General features: G+C 68.3%; 15 protein-coding genes across 15 annotated transcripts; 6 read left to right on the top strand and 9 right to left on the bottom strand.

Moving 5' to 3' along the window:
- Positions 1–2: 2 nt before the first annotated feature.
- MICPUCDRAFT_58248 (uncharacterized protein) lies at positions 3–452 on the bottom strand (the record flags this gene model as incomplete). Its single annotated transcript, XM_003058892.1, has 1 exon — positions 3–452. The coding sequence occupies one exon, from the start codon at positions 450–452 to the stop codon at positions 3–5; it is 450 nt and encodes a 149-aa protein (XP_003058938.1).
- A 396-nt stretch (positions 453–848) lies between these two features.
- On the bottom strand, positions 849–1,481 carry MICPUCDRAFT_58249 (uncharacterized protein; the record flags this gene model as incomplete). Its single annotated transcript, XM_003058893.1, has 1 exon — positions 849–1,481. The coding sequence occupies one exon, from the start codon at positions 1,479–1,481 to the stop codon at positions 849–851; it is 633 nt and encodes a 210-aa protein (XP_003058939.1).
- Positions 1,482–3,492: 2,011 nt separating this feature from the next.
- Positions 3,493–4,422, top strand: MICPUCDRAFT_17103 (uncharacterized protein; the record flags this gene model as incomplete). Its single annotated transcript, XM_003058531.1, has 1 exon — positions 3,493–4,422. The coding sequence occupies one exon, from the start codon at positions 3,493–3,495 to the stop codon at positions 4,420–4,422; it is 930 nt and encodes a 309-aa protein (XP_003058577.1).
- Positions 4,423–4,517: 95 nt separating this feature from the next.
- MICPUCDRAFT_5065 (uncharacterized protein) lies at positions 4,518–5,666 on the bottom strand (the record flags this gene model as incomplete). Its single annotated transcript, XM_003058894.1, has 3 exons — positions 4,518–5,057; positions 5,178–5,376; positions 5,560–5,666. Coding segments are annotated over 3 exons (846 nt in total), but the record flags the coding sequence as incomplete, so codon positions are not given.
- Positions 5,667–7,089: 1,423 nt separating this feature from the next.
- MICPUCDRAFT_6456 (uncharacterized protein) lies at positions 7,090–7,725 on the top strand (the record flags this gene model as incomplete). Its single annotated transcript, XM_003058532.1, has 1 exon — positions 7,090–7,725. A coding segment is annotated over one exon (636 nt), but the record flags the coding sequence as incomplete, so codon positions are not given.
- A 509-nt stretch (positions 7,726–8,234) lies between these two features.
- On the top strand, positions 8,235–9,384 carry MICPUCDRAFT_58253 (uncharacterized protein; the record flags this gene model as incomplete). The annotated part of the gene is made up of 2 exons (XM_003058533.1): positions 8,235–8,297; positions 8,391–9,384. The coding sequence occupies 2 exons, from the start codon at positions 8,235–8,237 to the stop codon at positions 9,252–9,254; spliced, it is 927 nt and encodes a 308-aa protein (XP_003058579.1). The 3' UTR covers positions 9,255–9,384.
- Positions 9,385–9,512: 128 nt separating this feature from the next.
- Positions 9,513–10,976, bottom strand: MICPUCDRAFT_3699 (uncharacterized protein; the record flags this gene model as incomplete). Its single annotated transcript, XM_003058895.1, has 3 exons — positions 9,513–10,050; positions 10,202–10,674; positions 10,860–10,976. Coding segments are annotated over 3 exons (1,128 nt in total), but the record flags the coding sequence as incomplete, so codon positions are not given.
- Positions 10,977–11,885: 909 nt separating this feature from the next.
- On the bottom strand, positions 11,886–12,617 carry MICPUCDRAFT_6143 (uncharacterized protein; the record flags this gene model as incomplete). The annotated part of the gene is made up of 1 exon (XM_003058896.1): positions 11,886–12,617. A coding segment is annotated over one exon (732 nt), but the record flags the coding sequence as incomplete, so codon positions are not given.
- Positions 12,618–13,202: 585 nt separating this feature from the next.
- On the bottom strand, positions 13,203–14,249 carry MICPUCDRAFT_3294 (uncharacterized protein; the record flags this gene model as incomplete). The annotated part of the gene is made up of 1 exon (XM_003058897.1): positions 13,203–14,249. A coding segment is annotated over one exon (1,047 nt), but the record flags the coding sequence as incomplete, so codon positions are not given.
- A 389-nt stretch (positions 14,250–14,638) lies between these two features.
- On the bottom strand, positions 14,639–16,954 carry MICPUCDRAFT_58256 (uncharacterized protein; the record flags this gene model as incomplete). Its single annotated transcript, XM_003058898.1, has 1 exon — positions 14,639–16,954. The coding sequence occupies one exon, from the start codon at positions 16,952–16,954 to the stop codon at positions 14,639–14,641; it is 2,316 nt and encodes a 771-aa protein (XP_003058944.1).
- A 138-nt stretch (positions 16,955–17,092) lies between these two features.
- Positions 17,093–17,977, top strand: MICPUCDRAFT_58257 (uncharacterized protein; the record flags this gene model as incomplete). The annotated part of the gene is made up of 1 exon (XM_003058534.1): positions 17,093–17,977. One exon carries the CDS (start codon positions 17,093–17,095, stop codon positions 17,975–17,977), a length of 885 nt encoding a protein of 294 aa, XP_003058580.1.
- A 251-nt stretch (positions 17,978–18,228) lies between these two features.
- MICPUCDRAFT_39893 (uncharacterized protein) lies at positions 18,229–19,872 on the top strand (the record flags this gene model as incomplete). Its single annotated transcript, XM_003058535.1, has 1 exon — positions 18,229–19,872. One exon carries the CDS (start codon positions 18,229–18,231, stop codon positions 19,870–19,872), a length of 1,644 nt encoding a protein of 547 aa, XP_003058581.1.
- An 80-nt stretch (positions 19,873–19,952) lies between these two features.
- Positions 19,953–20,984, bottom strand: MICPUCDRAFT_44340 (uncharacterized protein; the record flags this gene model as incomplete). The annotated part of the gene is made up of 1 exon (XM_003058899.1): positions 19,953–20,984. The coding sequence occupies one exon, from the start codon at positions 20,982–20,984 to the stop codon at positions 19,953–19,955; it is 1,032 nt and encodes a 343-aa protein (XP_003058945.1).
- Positions 20,985–21,503: 519 nt separating this feature from the next.
- MICPUCDRAFT_58260 (uncharacterized protein) lies at positions 21,504–21,892 on the top strand (the record flags this gene model as incomplete). The annotated part of the gene is made up of 2 exons (XM_003058536.1): positions 21,504–21,545; positions 21,704–21,892. The coding sequence occupies 2 exons, from the start codon at positions 21,504–21,506 to the stop codon at positions 21,890–21,892; spliced, it is 231 nt and encodes a 76-aa protein (XP_003058582.1).
- A 355-nt stretch (positions 21,893–22,247) lies between these two features.
- Positions 22,248–23,267, bottom strand: MICPUCDRAFT_58261 (uncharacterized protein; the record flags this gene model as incomplete). Its single annotated transcript, XM_003058900.1, has 1 exon — positions 22,248–23,267. The coding sequence occupies one exon, from the start codon at positions 23,265–23,267 to the stop codon at positions 22,248–22,250; it is 1,020 nt and encodes a 339-aa protein (XP_003058946.1).
- Between the last annotated feature and the right edge of the window lie 106 nt (positions 23,268–23,373).

Here is a 23,373-nt window from a genome sequence, read left to right on the forward strand (position 1 = left end):
GATCACGCCGCCGCGTCGCCGCCGCCTTCGCCCGTCGCCGTCGTCGTCTCCGTCTCCGCGAACGCCGCGAGCTGCTCTAGCGCACTGCCCAGCTTCTGGTTCGTCTCCTCGACCATGGCTCTCAGCGCCTGGATCGTGTTGCACTCCCCGCCGCCGGGGCTGCCCCCGCGAAGCCGCGCGGACGCGCCCTCGTCCGACGTCGCGTCGTCCCTCCCGCCGCCGCCGGGGGGAGACGCGGTGCCTTCCCTCGCGGCGACGGCGACGGCGGCGGCCGCGCGCGCGCGCGCGAGCGCGTTCGCCGCCGTCGCCGTCGCCGCGAGGGAAGGCACCGCGTCTCCCCCCGGCGGCGGCGGGAGGGACGACGCGACGTCGGACGAGGGCGCGTCCGCGCGGCTTCGCGGGGGCAGCCCCGGCGGCGGGGAGTGCAACACGATCCAGGCGCTGAGAGCCATGGTCGAGGAGACGAACCAGAAGCTGGGCAGTGCGCTAGAGCAGCTCGCGGCGTTCGCGGAGACGGAGACGACGACGGCGACGGGCGAAGGCGGCGGCGACGCGGCGGCGTGATCCGATCCGCGCGCGCGTCGACGGAGGTAACGTGTACGATACCGCGGCGGGGCGCGGCGGGGAGGACGAGCGCGTCGTGTCGTGTCTCTCGAACGCGTCGCGTCGGTCTTACAAAAAACGCTCCCTCCTCCGCTCGCGCGTCCTCGTCGCGCTCGTAACCTTAACGCGCGGCGCCCTCGCCGAGGCGCCGCATCCCTACCCTCCTCCGCCTACACCCACGATCGCCGTCGTCGTCCAGCGCGTCGCGTCGCGTCGCATCGCGTCGCGTCGCTTAGGGGCTCAGCTTAGAACGGCATCGTGTCCTTGGGGAAGAATTCCTTGCCGTCCTTGGCTTGCGGGATGACGCGAAGGAGCGTCTGCACCGAGAAGGCGCCGACGGCGATGAGCGGCGAGAACAACACGAGCATGATGGGGCCGAGGCCGCCGCCGATGGAGACTTCGCCGCCGGCCGGCTTCGGGGCCGCGGCCGCCTTCGGCGCGGCCGCCTTCTTCTCGCCGCCGCCCGGGAGCGACGGGAGCGAGAAGGACGGGAGCGAGAACGACGGCCCCGCGGACTTCGCCTTGGCCGCCTTGGGCGCGCCGGAGGAGATCTTCGGACCGCTGAAGCTCGGGAACGACGTCGGCGCGGCGAGCTGCTTGACCTTCTTCGGGGACGAGTCCATGACGACGCCCTTCTTCGCCTGGAGGTCGCCGGCCATCTCCGCGGCGAGCGCGGCGGCCTTCGCCTTCTTGTCCGCCGCGTCGTCCGCGAACGCGGGCTGCGCGATGAAAGACAGCGCGATCGTCGCCGCGACCGCCTTTTGCGCGACGGAGGAGGACTCCGGCGTGTTGGTCGCGGACGCGATCGTCGTCTTGCGGACCGCGTGCTTCTTCGCGGTGACGCGCGCGGCGACGACGGGGGTGGAGACGAGAGACATCATCTTATCTTTCGGGGTGCGTAGCGTGTGCGGGGACGCGCGTGTGCGGTGAGAATGGCGCGCGAGGTCGCGGCGCCGTCGCCGTCGCCCTCCGCAGGGTTCGATAAGGCTAAGGTGAAAAAACGAGCCAGCACCGCTACATCCTCGCGCTCGGCCAATGAGATGCCCGCTCGCCGCGGACGTGGAATACTGGTATCGAATGTATGCGACGCGGTCACGTTTTCGCGTACGAGTACGGAACGTACGAAGGTGTTGAGTTTCGGGAGTTCGGGACTCGCGCGCTTTGACCCCTCGGTCCTCGCCCTCGCGCGCACATCACGACGCGTCGCGCGTCGCGTCAGGCAGCGTTCGCGGCGGCGAGGAGGGCACCGCCGCGGCGTTTGGGAGGCGCGCGCGAGGGCGGGGCGCGCGAAGGGGACAGCCGCGCGCGGATACGCCCGCCGCGCGCGCGGAGATCGCGTCGTCAGTCGCGGAGGAATCGTCGTCGTCCTCGCGACTCGACGCGACGATCTCCGAGACGGAAACGATGATGGCTCTCGAGGTTTCGAACGCGAAGGCGATGTCGCGGCGGCGCTCCGAAGGCGAATCGAGCTCCGCGTCGAGCGCCGACGGCGGCGCGAGCGCGACCGCGCCGAAGAAGAAGAAGCCGAAGAAGCGAACCGCGACGACGACGACGACGACGACGAAATCCAAGGCGAGGGCGAAATCCAAATCCAAGTCCAAATCCAAATCGAGGCTGTCGCCGTCGCCGTCGCCGTCGCGCCGAACCGTCTCGCCGTCGCCGACGCGCGACCCCGCGCCCGCGTGCGATGCCGACGACACCGCCGACGAGAGGAGAGGACGCTCGAGCACGCCGTGGGAGCGCCTGTCGAGGGCGTCGAGAACCGAGGGGGAGTACTACTTCGTCCCGGGCAAGGCGCCGGTGTTCGTGAAACCCGCCAGACGCGGGCGAAGCGGGAGCCCGGCGAACGACGCGCGGTCGTGGTCGCCGTCGCGAAGCGCGGAGGAGGTGGAGAAAGCGATGCGGCGCGTCGTCGTCGCCGCGCAGCCGAGGACGATTTCGAAGACGACGGGCGGCGCGCCGGCACCGGCGCCGGCGGCGGCGACGCCGACGCCGCCGCGCGACGCGTTCAAGGCGTCCCCGCGGCTGTCGTCCACGCCGAGCCTCACGGCGATGCGCGTCGTCGCGCAGCCGCGGGCGTCGAAGCCGAAGCCCACGGTCGCGGCGCCGACGCCGACGCCGGGCGCTGCGGCGCTGCGCAGGATCGAGTGCGGAACCGCGACGATCGCGTCGAATGAGCCGCGTCGAACGCCGCCGGCGACGCCGAACCGCGTCGCGCCGCCGCCGCGGTCGTCGGCCTCGACGACGACGCCGACGTCGTCGTCGGCCTCGACGACGACGCCGACGTCGTCGTCGTGCGAGTCGTCGCCGAAGGCGTCGCCGTCCCGCCCGCAGGCGGCGTCGCCGCGGCCGCCGCGGCCGTGGATCGGCGGGTGCAAGGCGAGAGAGAAGGCGGCCGCGAAGCGTTTGGAGATGAACCCGGACGATCCCGTGGCGTTGAAAGCCGCGGCGGCGGCGGCGGCGCGCGCGGAGAAGGCGCCGACGGCGCCGCCGCCGGAGCTGCGAAACATGTTCCGTCGCGGCGAGTGGGAGACGGTAAGAGGGAAGCCGTGGAGCGTGATGACCCCGGGACAGATGAGGGACAAGATCGAGCGCGAGGCGCGAGAGGAGGTTGCGAAAAAAGTGAACGAGTACAGCCGCACGCTGAAGGCGAAGAAAGAAAAGACGAAAGAGCTCACGCCGACGATGGCGTACGGCAACATGACGCCTCTTAACGCCGCGGAGGAGCGGCGCGCGTTCTTGGCCGCGTGGGACGCGTACAAGAAGGGCGAGCGCGATTCGTTACCGCGCGACCCGCAATTCGTGTACGCGGATGAAGAAGCCGCGCGGCTCCGCATGAGCGAGTGGGGCGCGCCGAGGGACGACCTCCTCGATCACGCGACGCGGATCATGAACGCGAAGCGAGAGAGGTACGGCGACGAGGGATCGTACGAAAAGGCGGCGTGGGGCGGCGACACGATCGGCGTGAGCGACTTGGAAGACACGATCAAGGAGTACCTGATCGATCACGGCATCGAAAAGAACGTCACGATCGAGTGGCACGACTCCCTCGCGACGCCGTCGATGACGATGAGCCTGGGGCGAAGGAAAGCGCACGGGGTGCTGCACATGCCGTCGAAAGCGTCCACCGGAGGGTTTTTCCGAAGGGAGTGGATCCAAGCGCTGTTAGACCACGAGATTGGGACGCATTTCGCGTGCGCGATCAACGACGCGCACGCGTCCGAGTACGTCCGCGGGACGTTCAACACCGCGTCGCATTGGGCGCTTCGAGGGCGAAACGTCACCCCGAGGGAGCACCTCGTCACCGAGGAAGGCCTCGCGACGTTGAACACGCACATGTCCGCCAAGGTGAAGCTCCTGTGGGGCCCCGCGCTCGCGTACTGGACGCGGTGGATGGGCACGCAGCTCGGGTTTTCGTCGTTGTTCGAGGCTTTGGAGCCGTACGTCCCGGAGCTGAGCCGTCGTTGGCAGCAGTGCTATCGATGTAAGCGAGGGTTATCGGACACGTCCGAGAAGAAGTCGCTCGCGAAGGACCAGTGTTACCTCGAGGGCGCGTGGAGGCTGTTAGAGGGAAGGAAGCACTTGGATTTCAAGCTCCTGCACAGCGGTCGGATCGCGCTGGAGGAGTACCCGGACGCGAAGAGCGCTTGGTTGCGATTCACGCACGCGTCCGTGTCCAAAGGCGTGTTTACCATGACCCCGCACTTCCTGCGAGAGCCCGGGAAGTACGCCGCGCACTTGGAGGAGATCGCGGTCGAGAACGGCGTCGAGGCGAAGGCGGACCCGCTCGCGCGCGTCAAGCGAAGCACGTACACGTAGAAGTACTTATTAGGAACGAAGACGGAGACGGCTCCGTTCTTTTTTAAAATTACGCTCGGCTTCGGCTGCTACGGTACCCCCTCGCTCGCCTTGAGCATCCCCTCTAACCGCTTCACGATCTCCTCGAAACTCGGCCGCTCCTCCGGCTTATCCCGCCACGCCTCAAACATGAGAGACTTCCACCCGTTCACGGGCGACCCCGCGGGGTTCTCCCCGTCCGCGACGTCCGGCCGCAGCGAGCGCATCATGATCCCGCACATGATCGTCTGCTCGTGCATGCCCGCGTACGGATACGCCCCGGTCCACAGCTCCCACATGAGCACCGCGAACGAGTACACGTCCACCTTTTCAGACGCCCTCGTCGGCGCGTTCAACAGCTCCGGCGCCGTCCACGGCAACGTCCCGCGGTGCGAGTTGACGCCGCTGACGAACGACGCGTGCGACCGGCGTCGTTTCGAGAGCCCAAAGTCGCACACCTTGCACTGCAGCTTCGCGCCTCGTCGCGCGGTGAGGACGTTGTCGCACTTCAGATCGAAGTGCACGAAACGCTTCGAGTGCAGGTACGCCATGCCTCGCGCGACGTCCAACGCGCACCTCGCTCGGAGCTTCGCGCCGAGCACGTTTTTCGACGGCCGCTCTTTCGCCGCCGCCGCCGCGGGGGGCTGCGCGGACGCGAGCGCGAGCGTCGGGCTCTCGCCCGCCTCGCCCTCGCGCTCGGTCATCCGCGCTAGCTCTCTCTCCTTTTCTTTCTCGACGTCGCGTTGGTGCAGGTTCAGCAACCGCCGCAGCGACCCGCTCGACATGAACTCCTCGACGATCCCCAACCGTTCGCCGTCGTTCACGACGCCGTAGATGAACACCACGTTCGGGTGCTGCAGCGCCGCCATCGTGTGCGCCTCGCGAAGGAACGACTCCATCTCCCGCGACGCCGCCGCGGACGCGCGCTTATCCCCCCTCGTCTTATCCGCCGCCGCCTTCGCCTTCGCTTTCCTCCGCGCGCCGCCGGGGTTCGAGCCCGCGACGCCCGCGCCCGCGTCCGCGCCCGCGCCCGCGTCCGCGTCCGCGTCGTCGTCGTCGCTCTCGGACGCCTCGGAGCCGCCGTCGTCTCTTCCGTCCGGCGCGATCGCGGTGAGAAACTTCACCGCGACTTCGCTCCCGCGCCACAGCGCCAAGTGCACCTCCCCGAACGCGCCGCCGCCGAGGCGGTTCACGAGCTCGAGCTCCGCGCTCGGAACCACCTGCAGCTCCGCGCGTCTCTCCGCCGCCGTCGCCTTCGTCGCCGCCTCGGCGTTCGCGAGAGGGGACCCGACGCCGCCGCCGCCGCCGACGCCGCCGCCGCCGCCGTCCGTCCCCGCCTCGGAGAGGACCCGCGGCGTCCCTCCGCTCTCCCTCGGCGAGTCCGAGTCCGCGACGGCGTTCGGACGCGCGCGGTGCCCCCCCCGCCCCGCCGCGGTCGCGATGTCGGTCACGAACACGCGCAACTTCCCGACGCTCGCGCTCGCGCTCCCCCCTCCCTCCCCGGCGGAGATAGACGCGGACGCGGCGGCGACGTGCGCGTCCCACTCCTCGAGCATCTCGCGCACGTCCGCGTCCGTCTTGACGCGAATGTAGATGGACGCGTCCGACGGGTCGCGGTACTGCACGCGCGCGCGCTTCGCCGCGACCAGCACCGGGTCTCTCCTCTCGCCGCCGACGTCGTCGTTCTCTTCGTCGCCCTCCTCCGGCTCGATCCCGCACAAGACGACGAGGTCGCGGAACGTGCACCCGCGCGGCACCGTCACCAACGCCGTGTCGCCGCCCTTGTACTCCTTACCTTCGCCGCCGCTCTTGTCGACGAGGAAGCCGCCGGTCGCGACGACAGCCTTGACGCGCGTCGGCGGGGGCGGCGGCGCGGTCGCGGTCGCGGTCGCGTCGACGTCCGGCGGCGGCTTCGGCTTCGGCGGGCGGCTTCGTATGGACGTCCCACCGACGGCGGGCGGCGGCGAGGGGACGCGCGCTCGCGCGCTCGGGATCGGCTTCCCCGCGCTCGTGACCTCGTCGTCGTCGTCGTCGCCGTCGCTGGCGTCCTCGAGGACGCCGAGCGCGTCGGCGCTGCCGACGCGTCGCGCGCCGCCGCCGCCGCCCGCGACGCCCGACGCCGCCGCGGACGCGACGCTCTCCGACGGCGTCGCGACGCTCCACCCCGGCGCGTGCCTGCTTCGGATGCTCATGCCCTCGAGCGCCATCGCGGCGAGGAGCGCGCCCTCCTCTCCCGGGTCCGCGACTTCCAGATCGTCGCTGAAGGACGCCTTCCGACTGTGCGCGGGCCTTCGTCGCAGCGAATCGCCGGTGAGCGACGTCTCCGAGCCCATCGGGCTCGACCCCGCGCTGTTCATGATTCACGCCAACGCGCCCGCGGAGACGCGAACGGTGCGCCCGCGGCGCGGCGAGGAATGGCCGGCGGCGTGGCGTGCTGCGGTCAAAACATGACGGCACAGGGCACACGCCACGGCGCGAAAACTTCGCGGGAAAGTATTTGTTACTTCAGATCCCGTCGACGAGCGACGACGCCGCCTCGACATACCGCGCCGCACGTCGCGCCGCGGAGAGCTCTCCCGACGGCGCGGGGGGCGTCACGGTGTCCCCGCGATGCGACCCCCCGCGCCGCCCGCCGCGGCCGCGCGGAACGTCGTGAAGGTGATCCGCACGTCCGGGATGTGCATCCTGCGGCAGCTCCGCCTCGAGGAGGCGCTCCTTCGCGTCTCGAGCGAAAACTACTGCGTCGTGAACGACGGCGCGAAATCCCCCGCGGTCGTGCTCGGCATCTCCGGCAAGCCGCACGCTCTGTTGGACGTGGAGGCCGCGCAGAGGGACGACCTGACGGTGATCAAGCGGTTCAGCGGCGGCGGCACCGTGATCGTGGACGGCGACACGCAGTTCGTGACGCTCGTGATGAACCGCGACGCGCACGGCAGTCTTCCCGCGCCGTTCCCGCGTCCGATCATGGACTGGACCGGGGAGCTGTACGGCGCGCGCGGGGGGGTGTTCGACGGCGTGAGAGGGTTCCGTCTGAGAGAGAACGACTACGTCGTGGGCGAGAAGAAAGTCGGCGGCAACGCGCAGAGCATAAGCAGCGGACGTTGGCTCCACCACACGTCGTTTCTGTTCAACTTTCGAGACGAGATGATGCGATACCTGAGGCACCCGGAGAAGACGCCCGAGTACCGCGGCGGGCGGAGTCACGCGGACTTTCTGACGCCCCTGAGCGGCTTGATGCCGAGCCGCGCGACGATGCTGGATCGGATAGAGCCCGCGCTGAGGAACATGGGTGCGCGCGGTAGTCCGTCGTCGGCGTCGGAACGCCAAAAACTGTTTGCATGTATTACCCGCGCGTTCCCGCCGCCGCCGCCGCCCCCCGCTGACGCGATCCTCCCTCCCGTCGCTTCTTCATCGCCGCTCGCAGGGTTACGCACGGTGCGCGTCTCGGTAGAGGACGCGGAGAGGGAGGTGGAAGGGCTGAAGCACCACAGGACGACCGCGGTGGTGGACTTGGCGAGAGCGCTCGAGTTGGGGGTGGACTGCCGCGCGCCGGTCGTGCCGAACGCGTGATTGGCAGAATTTCATAGGTAGACTTTAGTTTGAAAAACAGTTACACGCGTTCGTTTTACTTTCAATTCGACCCGACGGCGTGCAAGGTTGATCGAGACATTGTGAAATCACGGCTGAAAACACGGCCGAAAAGGAATATTTTCTGGGGATATTCTCACAACTACGCCGCGCGGCACGAGGCCGGACGCGGAGAGGGCGCTCCGTCTCCGTCCCCGCCGCGCGCGATGAAGTTCGGGCACACGTTCGCGGATCTCATCGAGGCGACGCATCCGAGCGTTCGAGAGAAGGTGCGCCCCGCGCGGTCGTCCCTCCGTCGACTGATCTATCGATCTTCCCGAACGCTGCCGACCGACTGAATTATCCCTTTCCCAACCGCGCAGTTCCTATGCTACAAGACCCTGAAGAAGGTCCTCAAGGACATCCCCGAGGAGGCGAAGAGCAGCGACGGGTCGCCCGCGGAGGGCGCGGTGAAATCCCCGCCGCAGAGGCGGCAGCTCACCGGCCCTCGGCTCGCGTTCGTGAAGACGCTCAACGCGGAGCTCGCCAAGTTTAACGAGTTCTTCATGAACTCCGAGGAGGAATTCGTCATGCGCGAGCGACGCCTGAGCGGGGAGTACCGCCGGGTGCTCAACAAGGAGGGCGAGAAGGCGGACGAGTACACCGTGGACGCGCACAAGAAGATGTGCCGCGCGTACGCGGACTTCCACGGCGAGCTCGTGCTCATGGAACACTGGGTGTCCTTAAACTACACCGCGCTCGTGAAAATTTTAAAGAAGCACGACAAGCGCTCGTCGTCGCTGTCGCTGCGGTCGCCGTTCTTGGTCAGCGTGCTCCAGCAGCCGTTCTACAGCACCGAGGTCTTGACGCAGCTGGTATCGAAAGTCGAGAAGCGGTTCCGGACGTTAAACGCGATGCTCGTGGAGGAAGCCGGCGGCGTCCCCGTCGCGGCCGGAGCCGGGGCCGGAGCCGGGGCTGGCGCGTCGGAGCGCGCGAGCCAGCCGCCGCCGCTGACGGAACGGAGCGGCAGCGACGAGGAGGAGGACGCGCGGGTCGAGGCGATGGCGAGGACGAAGGCTGCGATGGCGGGGTGGAACGGGCTGAAGAACTCCGAGGCGGTGGTTCGACCGTACGGAGACGTGGACGCGGGAAGACGGAGGAACGAACGCCGCGCCGGGGGGGGCGGGAAGCGCGCGGCGTCGGCGGAGGCCGCGACGTCCACGCCGGGGAAGAAGGTCAGGGCGTGAGCGAGAGACGCGTCGCGTCGATCGATTCGCGGGGTGGGACGGGGATAACAGACGACGATATTAGGGGAACAGCGCGCGCGCGAGACGAAGGACGCCCTTCGCTCTGATGCATTCTATCATTTTGTACGATACAACATGCGATACCGACGGACGGACTCGTTCGCGCTACGCGACGACGGCGCTCCGCGAGCGCGACGGCAACTTGACGTCGCTCCCCTCGAACAGCGTCCTCGCCTCGCCGACCTCCCCCGGCGCGCGGTCCAAGGTCTCGTCCGAAAGCACCCTCAGCGTCTCCTCGAGCACGCCCGTCACCGTCGTCGTCGCGCGCCTCGCGTCGCGCTTCAAAACCTCGTCCACCTCCCGCCTCCATCGCTTCGCGTTGGGCTCTCCGAGAAACAAATTTTGCAGCGGGTGCATCAGATGCCGAATCGAAGGCACCGCGTACCCGTCCTTCGTCGTGCCGTACCTCGCCCACGTCGCGTCCGCGTACGCCGCGTACGTCTCCAGCAGCGCGCGTCGACTGACGCACGGATCGCTCGCCTCCCCGAACACCGCGGTGTCCGCGCGCGCGAGGAGACCCCACGGATCCGCGTGCGCGCGGCGGCCGATCATCGTTCCGACGAGCCGACCGCCCCCCACCGGCGTCCCCTCGCCACGCGCGATCGCGACCGCCTCCTCGAGCGTGTTGATCCCGCCGTTGATCGCGAACGCGACGTCCGGAAAGTCCCTCGCGAGCGCGTGCACCCACTCGTGCCGAAGCGGCGGCACCGTTCGGTTCTCCGCGGGGGAGAGGCCGCTGAGGGTCGTTCCATACGAGCGAACGTCGGGGTGGAGTCGAAAGGCGTCAGTTGGCGTTGAAAGGCGCCGAGGGCGGGGATTGAAAGCGAGGGATGGGCGGAGAGAAACGCCGGGAAAAGTCCTTAAGGATCGGCGTTCACCACGCCGACGCGGTCGTATGGGAACCAGTGTATAGAACGCGCCTGAGCAGCGCCTTCCTCGCGTGAATCGCGAACAGCGGCCTGGCGTCCTCTCCCCGCCGCGGCGGCATCCGCGCGGCGACGGTCTCCACGAACGCGCACAGCGCGTCGTACGAGTCTACGTCGTCGACGCCGATGCGGCACTTCACCGTGACGGGCGCGCCCCCCGAGTTGGCCGCCATCGCGGCGACGCAGTCCGCGACGAGCTCCGGCTCGAGCATGAGCGCGGCGCCGAAGTTTCCCTTCCCCGCGACTTTCGGCGACGGGCACCCGCAGTTCAAGTTGAGCTCGTCGTACGCGTACGGCGCCGCGATCGCGGCCGCTCTACCCAGCGACTCCGGGTCCGACCCACCGAGCTGCAACACGCTCGGGTGCGTCTGAAGCGGGAAGTCCAGGTACCGGTCGAGGCGAGGGTGATCGACGTGCGTCAACGTCTGGTCCACCTCCAGGGCCGTTCCATACGAGCGAATGTCGGGGTGGAGTTCAAAGGCGTCAGTTGGCGTTGAAAGGCGCCGAGGGCGGGGATTGAAAGCGAGGGATGGGCGGAGAGATGCGCCGGGAAAAGTCCTTAAGGATCGGCGTTGACCACGCCGACGGGGTCGTATGGGAACCAGTGTATAGAACGCACCTCCATCTCCGTGTAGAGCCACGTCTTGCGCGAGAGCATCCGGCACATCGCGCGGAAGTGCGCGGTGGTGTAGTCCATCATCGGCGCGACGGAGAGGAGCTGCGGCGGCAGCGCGGGTGGGACGTCCGCGGGGTCGAGGAGCGTCGCGCGCCAGGACGCGTCGCGGAGGCGGCGGAGCGAAGGAGGATCGCGGAGGTCGCGCGCGCGCGCGTCGAGGGCGAGGACGCGCGCGCTCGCCCACCGGACGCCGCCGACGTCGCCGCGAGGGGGCGCGCCGCGCGACGGGTCGTTCACGACGTCTTCGAGCGGCGCCTTCGCCCCGGGGCAGGCGTTCGACGACGACGACGACGACGCCTCCGACGCCGCCGCGCGTCGCTGGACGTCTCGCGCGTTCCGGGACTCGTCTCGGACGCCGCCGAACGCCGTCGCGGACGCGACGCCGCGGCGCGGCGGCCGCTCCGTCGCGGCGGCGGGCGCGACGCGCGGCGACAGCGGCGCGCCACCGCGCGGGAGCGCCGCGGGCGCGCGGAGACTCATCATGCCGCGCAGCGTCCGCGCGCGGAGCATGAGTGGACGAGGCGACGCGAGCACCAGATGCAACCCTAAGCAGACGACGAACAGAACGCGAACAGCTGGAAAATAAAAAACGTTTCGTTCAGTCCCTCGAACGCTCGCGTCCTTACTGAGCCTCGCGTTCGCGCGTTCGGTTCGCTCGACGACGAAGGCGCTATACTATTTCTACGCTCGCTACTGATCGTCGCCTTCGCGCGCGCCGTCGACGGGCTGCACCTTCCCGCTCTTCTCCCGTCGCATTCGACTCCTCTGCCGCGCGAGTCTCTCTCTGCTCTCCTCCCCCGCTCTCTCGATGGAGCCCTCGTTCATCGCGCTCACGCTCTGCACCTGTTTATACTCCCTTCCGAAGTCGGGCATGGGGTGCACGGCGTTCGTGCGCGTGTCCCCCGCGCCGCTCTTACCCCGGGATATGCCCTCGTGGTACTGGTTCAACGCGCACGCGACGGCGGCGGCGCGCGGCCGCGAGCTCGGATTTCCCGCCCAACTCATCGCGATGAGTTTTTTCGCCGTCGCCGGCGTCGCGGCGGAGATGTCCGGGCGCACGCCCGAGAGACATTGGTTCACGATCGCAGCCTCCGGCATCGCGCTGAAGGGCTCCTGACGCTCGAAAATTTGCCACAACGTCATCCCTAACGCGTAGACGTCCGACGCGAACGTCTTCTGTTTGCCCTTGAAGAGCTCCGGGGCGCTCCACGCGACGGTCAACGCCACGCGTCCCGCGCCCGCCGAAGTCATCGTCTTCGACCGGTTCTTCGCTTCCGCCATGCCAAAGTCACACAGCTTGACGACTCTACGCTTCGTCAGCAAGACGTTCGCCGCCTTCATGTCGCCGTGCACGATGCTCACGTCTTTCATGTGTAGGTACGCGACTCCCGTCGCCGTCTCCTTGGCCAACCTCGCCTTCTCTCTCGAGTCCAAGGCGACGTCGTGATCGCGGAGAAGCTCGTCCAGCGACCCGCCCTCGCACAACTCCATGACCAGCCATCCTTTCTCGGGAACCGTACCGAAGACGCGAATGATGTTCGGGTGATTGAGCGAGCACAAGATGAGCGCCTCTTTGCGCATCATCCTCGCCGCCGCCGCGGACATCATGTTGTTCATTCCGGTTTCAAACATCGCCTTCACCGCGATTTTACCTCCTTCGAACGAGCCTCTGTACACGGCGCCGTACCCGCCGCTACCTAGCACGTCGTTTTTGTTCACGGAAACGTCCGATGCGGATATCTCGGGGGTGACGTCCATCAGTCGAGGCAGCTTTTGTTGTGCCATGAAGCTCTCAACGCTGGCCATTCGGGTCTCGAGTTCCGGTACGAGAAAGTTTGCGCACCAAACACAGCCCAACGCCAGACAACATCTGCGGAGCGCAGGTTTGTACCAAATACCAAGAATCATGCAGATGACGACCGGTATCGTAATTCCCAGCCCGCCGATGACATATATCATCATATCTGTCCCTCCTCCTCCTCCTCCTCCGCCGCCGCTGTTGCCTCCGCCGCCGCTGTCGCCTCCGCCGTTGTCGCCTCCGCCGCCGCCCCCTCCACCTCCAGCATTGCACGTGGCAGCAGTCAATGTTCCAGAGTTGCTGCACGAAGTCGTTCCTGACACCGTGTACCCCGAGTCGCACGTCGGCTGACACGTCGATCCGTACGCGAGCTGGTTCGTGCACGTGCCGACGCCGCCGTTCGTCGGAGCGGTGGAGGCGTCGCACATAGACTTAAATACGTATGCTTTGTCGGCTTTGATTGCTCCGACGACGAAGTCGTTAGTAGTCGACAGTCCAACTGCCACGCCAAAGCCGTCGCCTGTCGCCCCGTCTGAACTGTCATATTTCGTCGGAACCGACCAGGTCACCCCTGAACGCGTGGATACATAAACGCCGCGACTGGGAACACTCCCAGTCTTATAATCACCAATAAGTGCGACATCACCCAGAATTGCGACAGAGTAGCCGAACTGCCTAGTCCCGTCCGATGCCGTTGCCTTCAGCTTTGCTTGTTCCGTCCAAGTAGTCCCTGAGCGCGTGAAGACGTATGCGCTTCCCGTGCCATCATCTCCATAAGCTCCAAGAAGGGCAGTGTCGCCCGAAATGGACACGGCACTACCGAAAGAGTCGCCGGCCGAAGTGTCTGAAGCATGCAACTCCGCCTGCGACGACCACGTCGTCCCAGAACGCACGAATATGTGTGCGCTTCCACTGTTTGATAGACCATTGTCGTCGTCAAGGCTCTGGCTAACGATGGCGTAGTCACCCGACAAGCTCACCGATTGGCCAAACCAATCCGTCGAGGTTACTTCCGGCGCCGTAAGCTTCGCTTGCTGCGACCAAGTCGCTCCAGAACGCACGAATATATATGCGTTGCCAGCCTGTCCATTTCCACTCACTGTTGTATAGGGTGCTCCCACGATGGCGTAATCGCCTGACAGTGAACATGTTATACCAAAATAATGACCACCCGACGTATCCGAACCCCTGAAGCTATGCTGCTCCGTGTATGTCGACCCGGAGCGCAAGAAGACATACGCTTTGCCGGGGTATCCTGCGTTCGATCCACATGCTCCGATGAGAGCATAGTCTCCCGATTGGGAGACGCAACAACCGAATTTCATCGAACTTGATGCGTCACTCGCTGTGAGCTTGCCCACCTGACTCCACGTCTGTCCAGATCTCTGGAACACGTACACGCTGCCGCTAGCGTCACCGTTGTCGTCGTCGAGACCTGATCCAACGAGCGCGTAATCTCCACTCACGGAAACGGTCCCACCAAAGTTATCACCACCTACACCGTCCGAAGCCGTAAACTTAGCTTGCTCGCTAAACGTGAGAGCCGCGGCCAACAATCGACGCCCGCCCGGATAAATGTCGCCCGCCCGAATAATCGACGCCCGCCCGCCTGGTGAAGATCCGGTCGCTTCGGATCGCGGCTCGGAGCGATCGAAAGGAGCGCTCGTCGTGCTGGCGAGGAGGACGATCCCCGCGAAAAAGATCATCCCGAGGCGGACGCGCGCGTTTCTCATGCCGGGCGAGCCCGAACGCCCCCGCGCCTCTGGGACAATGAGAGTTATGTAGCCCATGTGTATCACGTTCGGGCACCTCCTGATAACCTGTTCGGTGGCCCGGAAAATGTCGGAAAAAAATGCTGACTGGGCGTCATACGATTTTCGACTATGTGTACACGTACTCGGCTATTCAAAAAGATCGACGCCCGCTACCTCCCGGTCGACGCCTCGACGAACGCCGCGACCGCGACGCCGGCGTGGAGCCCGTCGACCGCCGCGCTGACGATTCCGCCCGCGTACCCCGCGCCCTCGCCCACGGGGAACAACCCCCTCGCGCTCTCGCTCTGCATGTCCACCTTACTCCGCACGATTCGGACGGGAGAACTCGTCCGCGCCTCCGGCGCGTGAAGCAACGCTCGCGCGCCAGCGTATCCGGGCATCTTCTCGTCGAACGCGAGGAGGGCCTCGCGCACGGTCTCGGTCACCGCGGGCGGGTAGAGAAGGTCCAAACGCGCGGGTTTCACGCCCAGTCGGTACGACGACGGAGGCAGAGACTCGACGGCGGAGTCTCTCCCCGCGATGAAATCCGCCGCAGTCTGCACTGGGACGACGAGGTCGCCGCCGCCCATCTCCGCGGCTTTCCTCTCGATGTGCCTCTGGAAATCCAGCCCAGATAACGCCTCCCGTCCGGGGGATTCACAAAACGGCAACGCGTCTTCTTCCGTTATCGTGCTGACCAGACCGCTGTTCGCCCACTTGCCGCCGCGCGCGCTAAAACTCATCCCGTTCACGCAGAGCTCGTTCGGATCGGTGGACGTCGGGACGATCTGCCCGCCGGGGCACATGCAGAAAGAGTAACACGCGCGCGCGGGCGACCCTCGCCCGCCGTCGCGCGCGCCCGCGCCGGGACCGACGCACTGATGCGCGAGGCGGTAATCCGCCACCGGCAGCGGCCCCTTCCCTCGGCTCGCGAGCGCCGCCAACTCCGCGCCGTACTGCAACTCGTCCATGAGCGCCTGCGGGTGCTCGATGCGAAACCCGGCCGCGAACGGCTGGTACGCGAGCGACACGCCGTCGCGGTGCATGGACTCGAACAGACCGCGCGCGGAGTGCCCGGACGCGAGGACGACGGCGGACGCGGCGACGTAGACGGCGTTCGCGTCCTCCTCTCCCTCTCCTCCTCCTCCTCCGTCGTTCACCCTCGCACGGACGCCGACCGCGCGCCTCGTCCGCGCGAGCGACCCCGCGGCGATCGCCGCGTCGACGTCCTCGAACGCGATCTCGTCCACGGTCACCCCGAAGCGAATCTCGACGCCCCTGGACGCGAGATACGCCCTCGCGTTTCGTAAAATTTTCACGAGCCGATCCGTCCCGAGGTGCGGCTTTCCCGTCACGAGTATCCCCTCCGGCGCGCCAAACTCCACGAGCGCGCGCAACACCGCGCGCACGTCCTCGCTGTTCCTCCCGATCCGCGTCGTGAGCTTCCCGTCGCTCCACGTCCCCGCGCCGCCTTCGCCGTAGCACAGGTTGCTGTCCTCGTTTAACCTCCGCCGCGCGAACAACGCGCCGATGTCTCGTCCGCGTCTCTCCACCGGCTGCCCTCTCTCCAACACGACGACGTTCGCGCCCGTCTCCGCGAGCGCGAGCGCGGCGAACAGACCCGCGGGCCCGAGGCCGACGACGACGACGGGGGGCGCGCCGACGGCGCCGAGCGATTTCGGCGGCGCGGCGACGGCGTACAAGACGCCCTCCGCGGCGGAAGTTCTGAGACCAAACGGCGACGAAGGAGTCTCCTCCGCGGGCGCGCGCTCGCACACCTTCGCGCGCGTCTTGACCTTCAGCGGCTTGATCGAGCCCATCGCGACCGTCGCGGAGTTGATCGCGGAGTCGTCCACGTCCACGACGTAGTTGAACACGGGCGGGATTTTCCTCGCGTCGCACGACTTGCGCACGACGCGCACGCCGTAGGTCTCGCCGTCTCTCAGCAACGGCGATCCGTCCTCTCGCCGCGCGTCCGCGGGGAGGCCGAGCTCGACGGCGACCGCGCGTCGCAGCGCGTCCGTGACGTCGTTGGAGTCCTTCCCCGGGTCGTCTTCCACGGAGAGTTTCACGTCGAACAGACGCCACGCGGTCGTGCCGTCGGAGGGATCCCGCGCCGCGTCGTCGCGCTTCTCGCGTCGCTCGGACGACGCGGTCTTTCTTCGGCCGCCTCTGCCGCCGCCTCTGCCGCCGCCTCTGCCGCCGCCTCGGCCGCCGCCTCGGCCGCCGCCTCTGCCGCCGGCGCCGGATTTCTTCTTCGGCTCCTTCGGGAGCCCGGGCCACTGCGCCGGGCGGGCGTCCGCCGCGAAGGAGATCGTTGTTAACGCCCGGGCGGATCGGGAGGAGGAATTCCCACCCGCCCTGTGGGGGCGCGTCGTCGGCGTCGTCGTCGCGCGAAGCCCCGCGGTCGGGCGACGCGACGACGCGAGAGAGACGCATCGCGGGTCGGCCCGCATCGCGGACGCCGCCGCGAGAAGGGACGCCATCGCGAACGCGTGCGGCGCGCTGTCGGGTCTGGAGGAAACGCGAGCGCGTGATGACGGCGTGAAACATGAGCGCACGCGCTTTAATAACCAAAATGCATTCGGCGCGCGGCCACACGCGACCGCGCGCGCTCCGAAAACATGACGCGTCTCCGCGCGCTGTCGCGGCTCGCACCCCGAGCGTGGCGCGCCGTCGAACCCGCGCCGCCGCCGTCGCAGCGCGCCGCGCGTCGTCACGACGCGCAGGCCGCGGCGACGAGATCGTCCTCCGAGGCTTCCTCCTCCTCCTCCTCCGCGTCGTCGGACGTCCCGACGTCGCCGTCGACGCCTTCGCCTTCGCCTTCGCCGCCGGTGTCGCAGGGCAGCGCCGCCGCGGAGGCGCGAATCAAGAGCGCGGCGAACCAGGCGGCGACGCCGGGGCCGTCGTCCATCCCGAATCGCCCGTGGACGGGCGCGGCGTCGCCGTCTCTTCAGGACGAGCGCGGGCGTCGCAGCGAGGTCGTCGTCGTGGACACCCTGGAGATGCTCCGCGCGTGCGAGCGCGCGGGGTTCTCCGCGTCGCAGGCGGAGACGATCGTGCGGACGACGTTAGACGCGGTGAAGCGCGCGACGGAGCCGCTCGCGTCCAAGGCGGACCTGGACAGGCACGTCCTGAGCCAGCGCGGGGACTTTCGTGAATTTCAACAAGATTTACAGGCGCGGCACCGAGAGGCGTCGAGCGCTTCGAAGCACCTCAGCGACGTGGTCATGGCCGAGTGCGAGAAGCTCCGCGCGGAGCTGCGGTACACGCACGAGAAGGTGTCGTCGTCGCAGAAGCTGGACCTAAACCTCGAGCGCGGGCGCATACGGGACGACTTGCAGCAGCAGGATAACAAGACGGCGGCGATGGAGTTGCGGCTGGACCGGGAGATCTCAAACATGCGCACGCACATAGAGGCGGCGAAGAGCGACGTGATCAAGTACAGCATAGGCGCGGTGATGTCCATGGGGGCGTTAGGGATGAGCCTCATGCGGTTGCTCGGGTAGCGGGTAGGAGTGCGAGCGTTATTAGCGGCTTGGGCGGGCGCGGGCGCGGGCGCGGGCGTCGTCGACATCATCAAATGTGAAAGAGTAGGCCGCTCGCTCGTGCAGGGTTTTCGTTCTCCGACCCACGTCGCCACTCCACACACACACACTCCACGCCGCGCGCGCCCGTCGTCGCCGCGTACGTGGACGTCGGCGAGATCGGCGCGGCGCCGCAGTCCGCGCCGAGGTACACGCCGCCGCCGCTGACCGTCATGACGCTCGACCTGTGCGAGGCGGAGCAGTCCGCGCTCGCGCGCGAGCACGTCCTCACCGCGCGCCTGTACACGGACGATCCGCACTCGCACGCGGGTCCGCGTTCGATATCCCCGTTCGCGCCGTGCTGCGCCTCTCGGCTTCCCGTCGTCTACGACGCCGCGCGGCTGACGCGCGACTCCGTCGTGTGGGACCTAGGGTGCGGCGACGGACGCGTCCTTCACGACGCCGCCGCGCGGTACGGATGCCGGTGCGTCGGCGTGGAGATCGACGCGACGTGCCTGCGGCGGTGCGCGTCGAGGGCCAAGTCTCGCGGGCCCGTCGTGGATACCCTGTGCCGATGGCATCTCGCGGACGTGACCGCCGCGCCGGAGGGCGTCCTGGGCCGCGACGACGCGCTCGCGCCGGGGACGCCCGCGCCGACGGTCGTGATCGTCTTCGTCACCGGACACGGCCTGCGCGCGATATCGCCGTGGCTGAAGCGCGAGTGGGAGCGCGCGCCGAGACCGTTTACCATCGTGACGTGCGTCGAATCCCTGGACGCGTGCGTCGATTACCGCGACGGCGTGTCGTTCGACGACTTCGACCCGCGCGCGGCGAATCCGGACGGATGGGAGGTGTACCGAGACGAGACGCACGCCAAGTACGGCGTCTTCGTCGTCCCGCCGCGGTGCGTGAGCGTGGAGGCGTGGAGGGCGTCGCGGCCGACGCCGCGCGCGTGCGGCCCCGGGAGCGTCGCCGCCGACGCGGAGCCCGTCGCCGTCGTGCGAAACGTGCTCACCGACGCCGAGTGCGCGGCGTTGCATCTGTTCGCCGCGTCGACGGGCTTCGAAGGGCCGCACAGGACGCGCACGGAGGACGAGGAGGAAGAAGAGAGAGAGAGGATGGAGAGAGGGGAAGCGCGCGGGGGCGGGGGCAGCCTTCGCGGCGAGGGCGCGGAGGACGACGGCGAGGAGGGCGAGGAGGGCGACGACGACGACGACGACGACGACGCGGACGAGGAAGAACAGCTGGCGATGACGCTCTCTGAGGCGATCCTCAACGCCGACCGCGGATCGCCGTCGTCGCAGACGAGCGCGGACGGGACGTGGGCCGCGGTCGAGGACGCGTACCACGCCATGCCGTCGCACCGCGTGATGCATCTGCACGCGAACGCGGAGATCGATAATCGCGCGCCGGGTCTGCGCGCGAAGCTTTTGCGCGCGTTGCACCGCGCGGACGAGGGCGACGCGCGCGACCGGCCCGGCGGCGACGCGCGCCGCGCGCCGCGCGAGTGCGTCGTCGAGAGCGGCGGCGGGTGGGGCCTCCTCCGCGGCCGCCACGCGTACGTGCGGTCGATCGAGTATCACGCGTATTCGCAGGGGGGGTCGGTGAGCGATCCGACGCACCGCGACGCGGGCTCGACGCTGACGATGAGCGTGTTGCTCGACCGCGAGGACGCCGGCGGCGGCGGCGTGCTGTTTACGGCGGACGGCGCGGGGGTCAGGACCACGGTCGAGGGGTTGCGGAGAGGCGACGCGGTCGTGTTTCCGTCCGAGCGCGTGCACGGGGTGACGCCGCTCGTGAGCGAGGACGCGCGGCGGTCGTCCGTCGTGCTCGAGGTGTGGGAAGGCGGCGTCACGTCGCACAATCGACAGCGGTGACGACGGAGTTGTTTGTCATCAGAACGTAATTCATTCTCGTAGAACGTCGCTTCTCTCTGCTGCGGCTGACGAGTGAGTCGTCATCTCCTGTGAAACACGTCGCCCGTGCCTCGGTTCGCGTCTTCGCCCAACCCCAAGTCCGCCTCCGTCGGCCCGATCGGCACGATCCCTCCCGGGTTCAACGGAAACAGCTGACCGAAGTACGAGCTCCGGTACCCCGCCAAGTCCACCGTCTCTCTCACGCCCGGCAACGCGTAGACGTCCTTCATGAATCCGGAGACGCACGGGAGGTCCGCGACTCTGACGTTCGAGCACTTGAACAGCGTCGCGTACACGGCGTCGAAGCGAACGATCGTAGGGAATAAGCGCACGTCCGCCTCGGTGATCTTATCCCCGCACAAGAAACGGCTTTCTGACAGCCGTTTCTCGACCTTGAGTAACGTCGTCTTGACGTCCGTCGCCGCCCTCTCGTACGCGGCTTGCGACGTCGCGAAACCGCACCGGTACACGCCGTTATTCAGACCGCGATACACCTCCTCGCCCCACGCGTCGATCTCGTCGAGCAGCGCCGCGGGCCGCAGCTCCACGACGCCCTCTTCCGCGTCACTCTGTCCGACACCTTGTCCGACACCTTGTCCGACGCCGACGAAGTCCACGTCGTTGAGCGCGCGAACGATGTCCGCGCTCTCGTTGCACACCGGCGTCTTCCTCGCCGCGTCCAACAGCAACGGCGCGGTGCACCGCCCTCGGTACGGCGCCCCCGCGGGTCCCTTCGACATCACCGCGGCGTCGTACACCTCCCGCAGGTCTCTCGCCCCGAACACCGGGTCGCGCGCCGACGCCGGGAACTGTTCAAAAACCCAGCCGCCCCGCGAAGCGCGCTCGGCGTCGTCCGTCATCTTCACCACCGCGATCGCGTCGCTCAGCCCCTTGAGCGCGATCGTCAGCGTGACCCTGTGGCACCACGGGCACGCGTTGCCGACGTAGACGACGTACCGGCCGCACATCGCCGGGTGCTTCGCCGTGGGATCGTTCGAGAGCGTGTCGTCGAAGCCGTACGACGGACGGACGTACGCGCCGGCGTCGTCGGACGGCGCGAGCTCGGTCATCATCGTTCGCCACGCGAGCTTCCACCCGCCCTTGACGCCGGTCACGAGCGCGCCCTGCGGGATCACCGGGCCGAGCCACTCGAGGAGGCCGAGGCCTTTGTTCGAGTCGTCGTCGTCCGCGGCGGCGGCGGCGGCGACGACGACGCGTTGGCGATGGCGATGGCGCGACGACGGACGACGCTCGCGGAGCGAAGAAGCGCCCCCGGCGGATCGGTGCCGACCTTCCGCGCGGTGCATCACGACGCGTCGAACGCCGGCGACGTCGCCGCGGCGCGACGCGAGGCGCGCGCGCGGCGGCGTCTCCAGCGCGATCGCGCGCGTGGACGCGAGCGCCATCGCGTCGGGTGTCGAGGAACGGAACGCGCTGCGCCGCGCCGCGAGGGATGAGGACGCGACGGGCGCGCGGGCGAAACAATCTCCCGCGCGCGTCGAGTCCTACTCATCGACGAAAACTACGAGCGGGCGATCTCGCGAGGACGGCCGCGCACAACGCCCCGCGCGAGGTCCCGAAACCGCGCGAAGATGTCGCAGGGCGTCACGCCCGAGATGCAAAACTTCCTCGAGGTGCGCCGCGCGCGAGGAACCCCGCGATAATCGCTCCCCGTCCTCCGTCGCGGCCGCGTCGCCTCTCGCGCGATCCCGCGATCCCGCGATCCCGTCCCCGATCCCATCGCCCGCTCACCGCCCCCGTCCGTCCGTCCGTCCGTCCTGACCCACCGCAGGAGGAGAAGCGCAAGGCGATGTTCAACGAGGTCGTGTCCAAGCTCGCGGACGTGTGCTTCGACAAGTGCGTGACGCGGCCCGCGGACTCGCTCGATCGCTACGAGAGCGCGTGCCTGAGCAACTGCGCGCTGAGGTACCTCGAGACGGGGCAGGTCATCATGCAACGCATCGGGCGGATGAACCAATGATGAGCGCGGCGGGGGGGGGGGGGGGGAAGCGGCGGAGGCGCGGTGGGGAGCGCGTCGGGGAGCGTCGCGGCACGCGCGCGGGGATCATCACGCGAACAGTACGTACCCCGCGAATGATAGACTACTGAAGAACCACGTCGCCGCCGGCCGCGCGCGCGGACTCGAACCCTAAGGGCCGTTCTATACAAGCGAATGTCGGGGTGGAGTTGAAAGGCGTCGGTTGGCGTTGAAAGGCGCCGAGGGCGGGGATTGAAAGCGAGGGGTGGGCGGAGAGATGCGCCGGCGAATTCCTTAAGGATCGGCGTTCACCACGCGAACGCGGTCGTATGGGGACCAGTGTATAGAACGCGCCTAACTAAAAGAACGCCTCGTCGTCGCCGTCGCCCCCGACGTCGTCCTCGTACCCGTCGTCGTCGTCGAACGTCTCCCCGCGCTGGTATTCGTCCTCGTCGTCCCAGTCGTCCTCCTCCTCCTTGCCGCCGTCGCTCTCGTCGCCGTCGTCCTTGGTCGCGTCGTCCGACGTCGTCGCGCCGCCGCCGCCCCCCGAGGGTTTCCCCGCGTCCGTCGACGTCGACGGTTTCCCCGCGCCGCCGCCGGCTTTGCCCCCGGTCGCCGCCGCGGCTTTGTCCTCCTCCTTGAAAGAGACGCGCCGCGACCCGCGGCGGAGCTCTCTCCCGCCGCCGCCGCTTCCGCCGCCGCCCGCGCCCTCCGCGGCCGCGCGCGCTTCCTCCTCGCGCTCCTTCTCCAGCTTCGCGAGCTTCTCGAGTCGGCCGATGCGGCCGCCGTCGTCGTCGTCGTCGTCGTCGCCGTCGCCGTCGCCGCTCGCCGCGGACGCGTCCCCTCTCGCGCGCTTCTTCCCACGCGCGCCGCCGCCGCCGCCGCCGCCGCCGCCGCCCGAGGCCGCCTTCCCACCCGCCGTCCCGCCGCCTCCGGCCCCGCCGTCTCCGCCGCTCGGGATCCCCAGACACGCGAACAGCTCCGCCGGGAAGTACGCGGCGTCGTCCTTGATGATCTCTCTCAGCCGCGCGAGCTTCGACGGCGCGCTCTTCGCGCGCTCGCGCTCGACCTTGTCCGCGTACTGCTCCACGACGACCTCGGGGTGCTCGCCGCGCTCCGGCTCGCTGTCGAGGTAGTAGCACGAGTTCCGCCAGAACGCGTGCAGCTCGCGCTTTATCTTCAGGAGCTCCATCTCTCGCTCCGTGGGGACGGGGGGCGGGGGCATGCGAATCAGCGGCGGGTAGAGCGGCGGCGCGCCGGACGGCTCCTTCGCGTGCTGCGCGGGGGGCGGTCGCATCGCGTCGTCGTCTAAGGTGATCGGCGCGGCCGCGGTGCCGGCGCCGCGCCCGCCGCGCCCGCCGCCTCGTCCGCCGTGCATCGCGCAGTGCCGCGCGAGGGGCGCGAGGATCTCATCAGATCCTTCATCGTCGCTCGCGAGGCGCGTTCGTTGGAGTTTTCGGTTTATTTTCTCGCTCATCACGGCA

The sequence above is a fragment of the Micromonas pusilla genome, assembly GCF_000151265.4.
Source record: "Micromonas pusilla CCMP1545 genomic scaffold MICPUCscaffold_5, whole genome shotgun sequence".
Lineage (NCBI taxonomy): Eukaryota > Viridiplantae > Chlorophyta > Mamiellophyceae > Mamiellales > Mamiellaceae > Micromonas > Micromonas pusilla.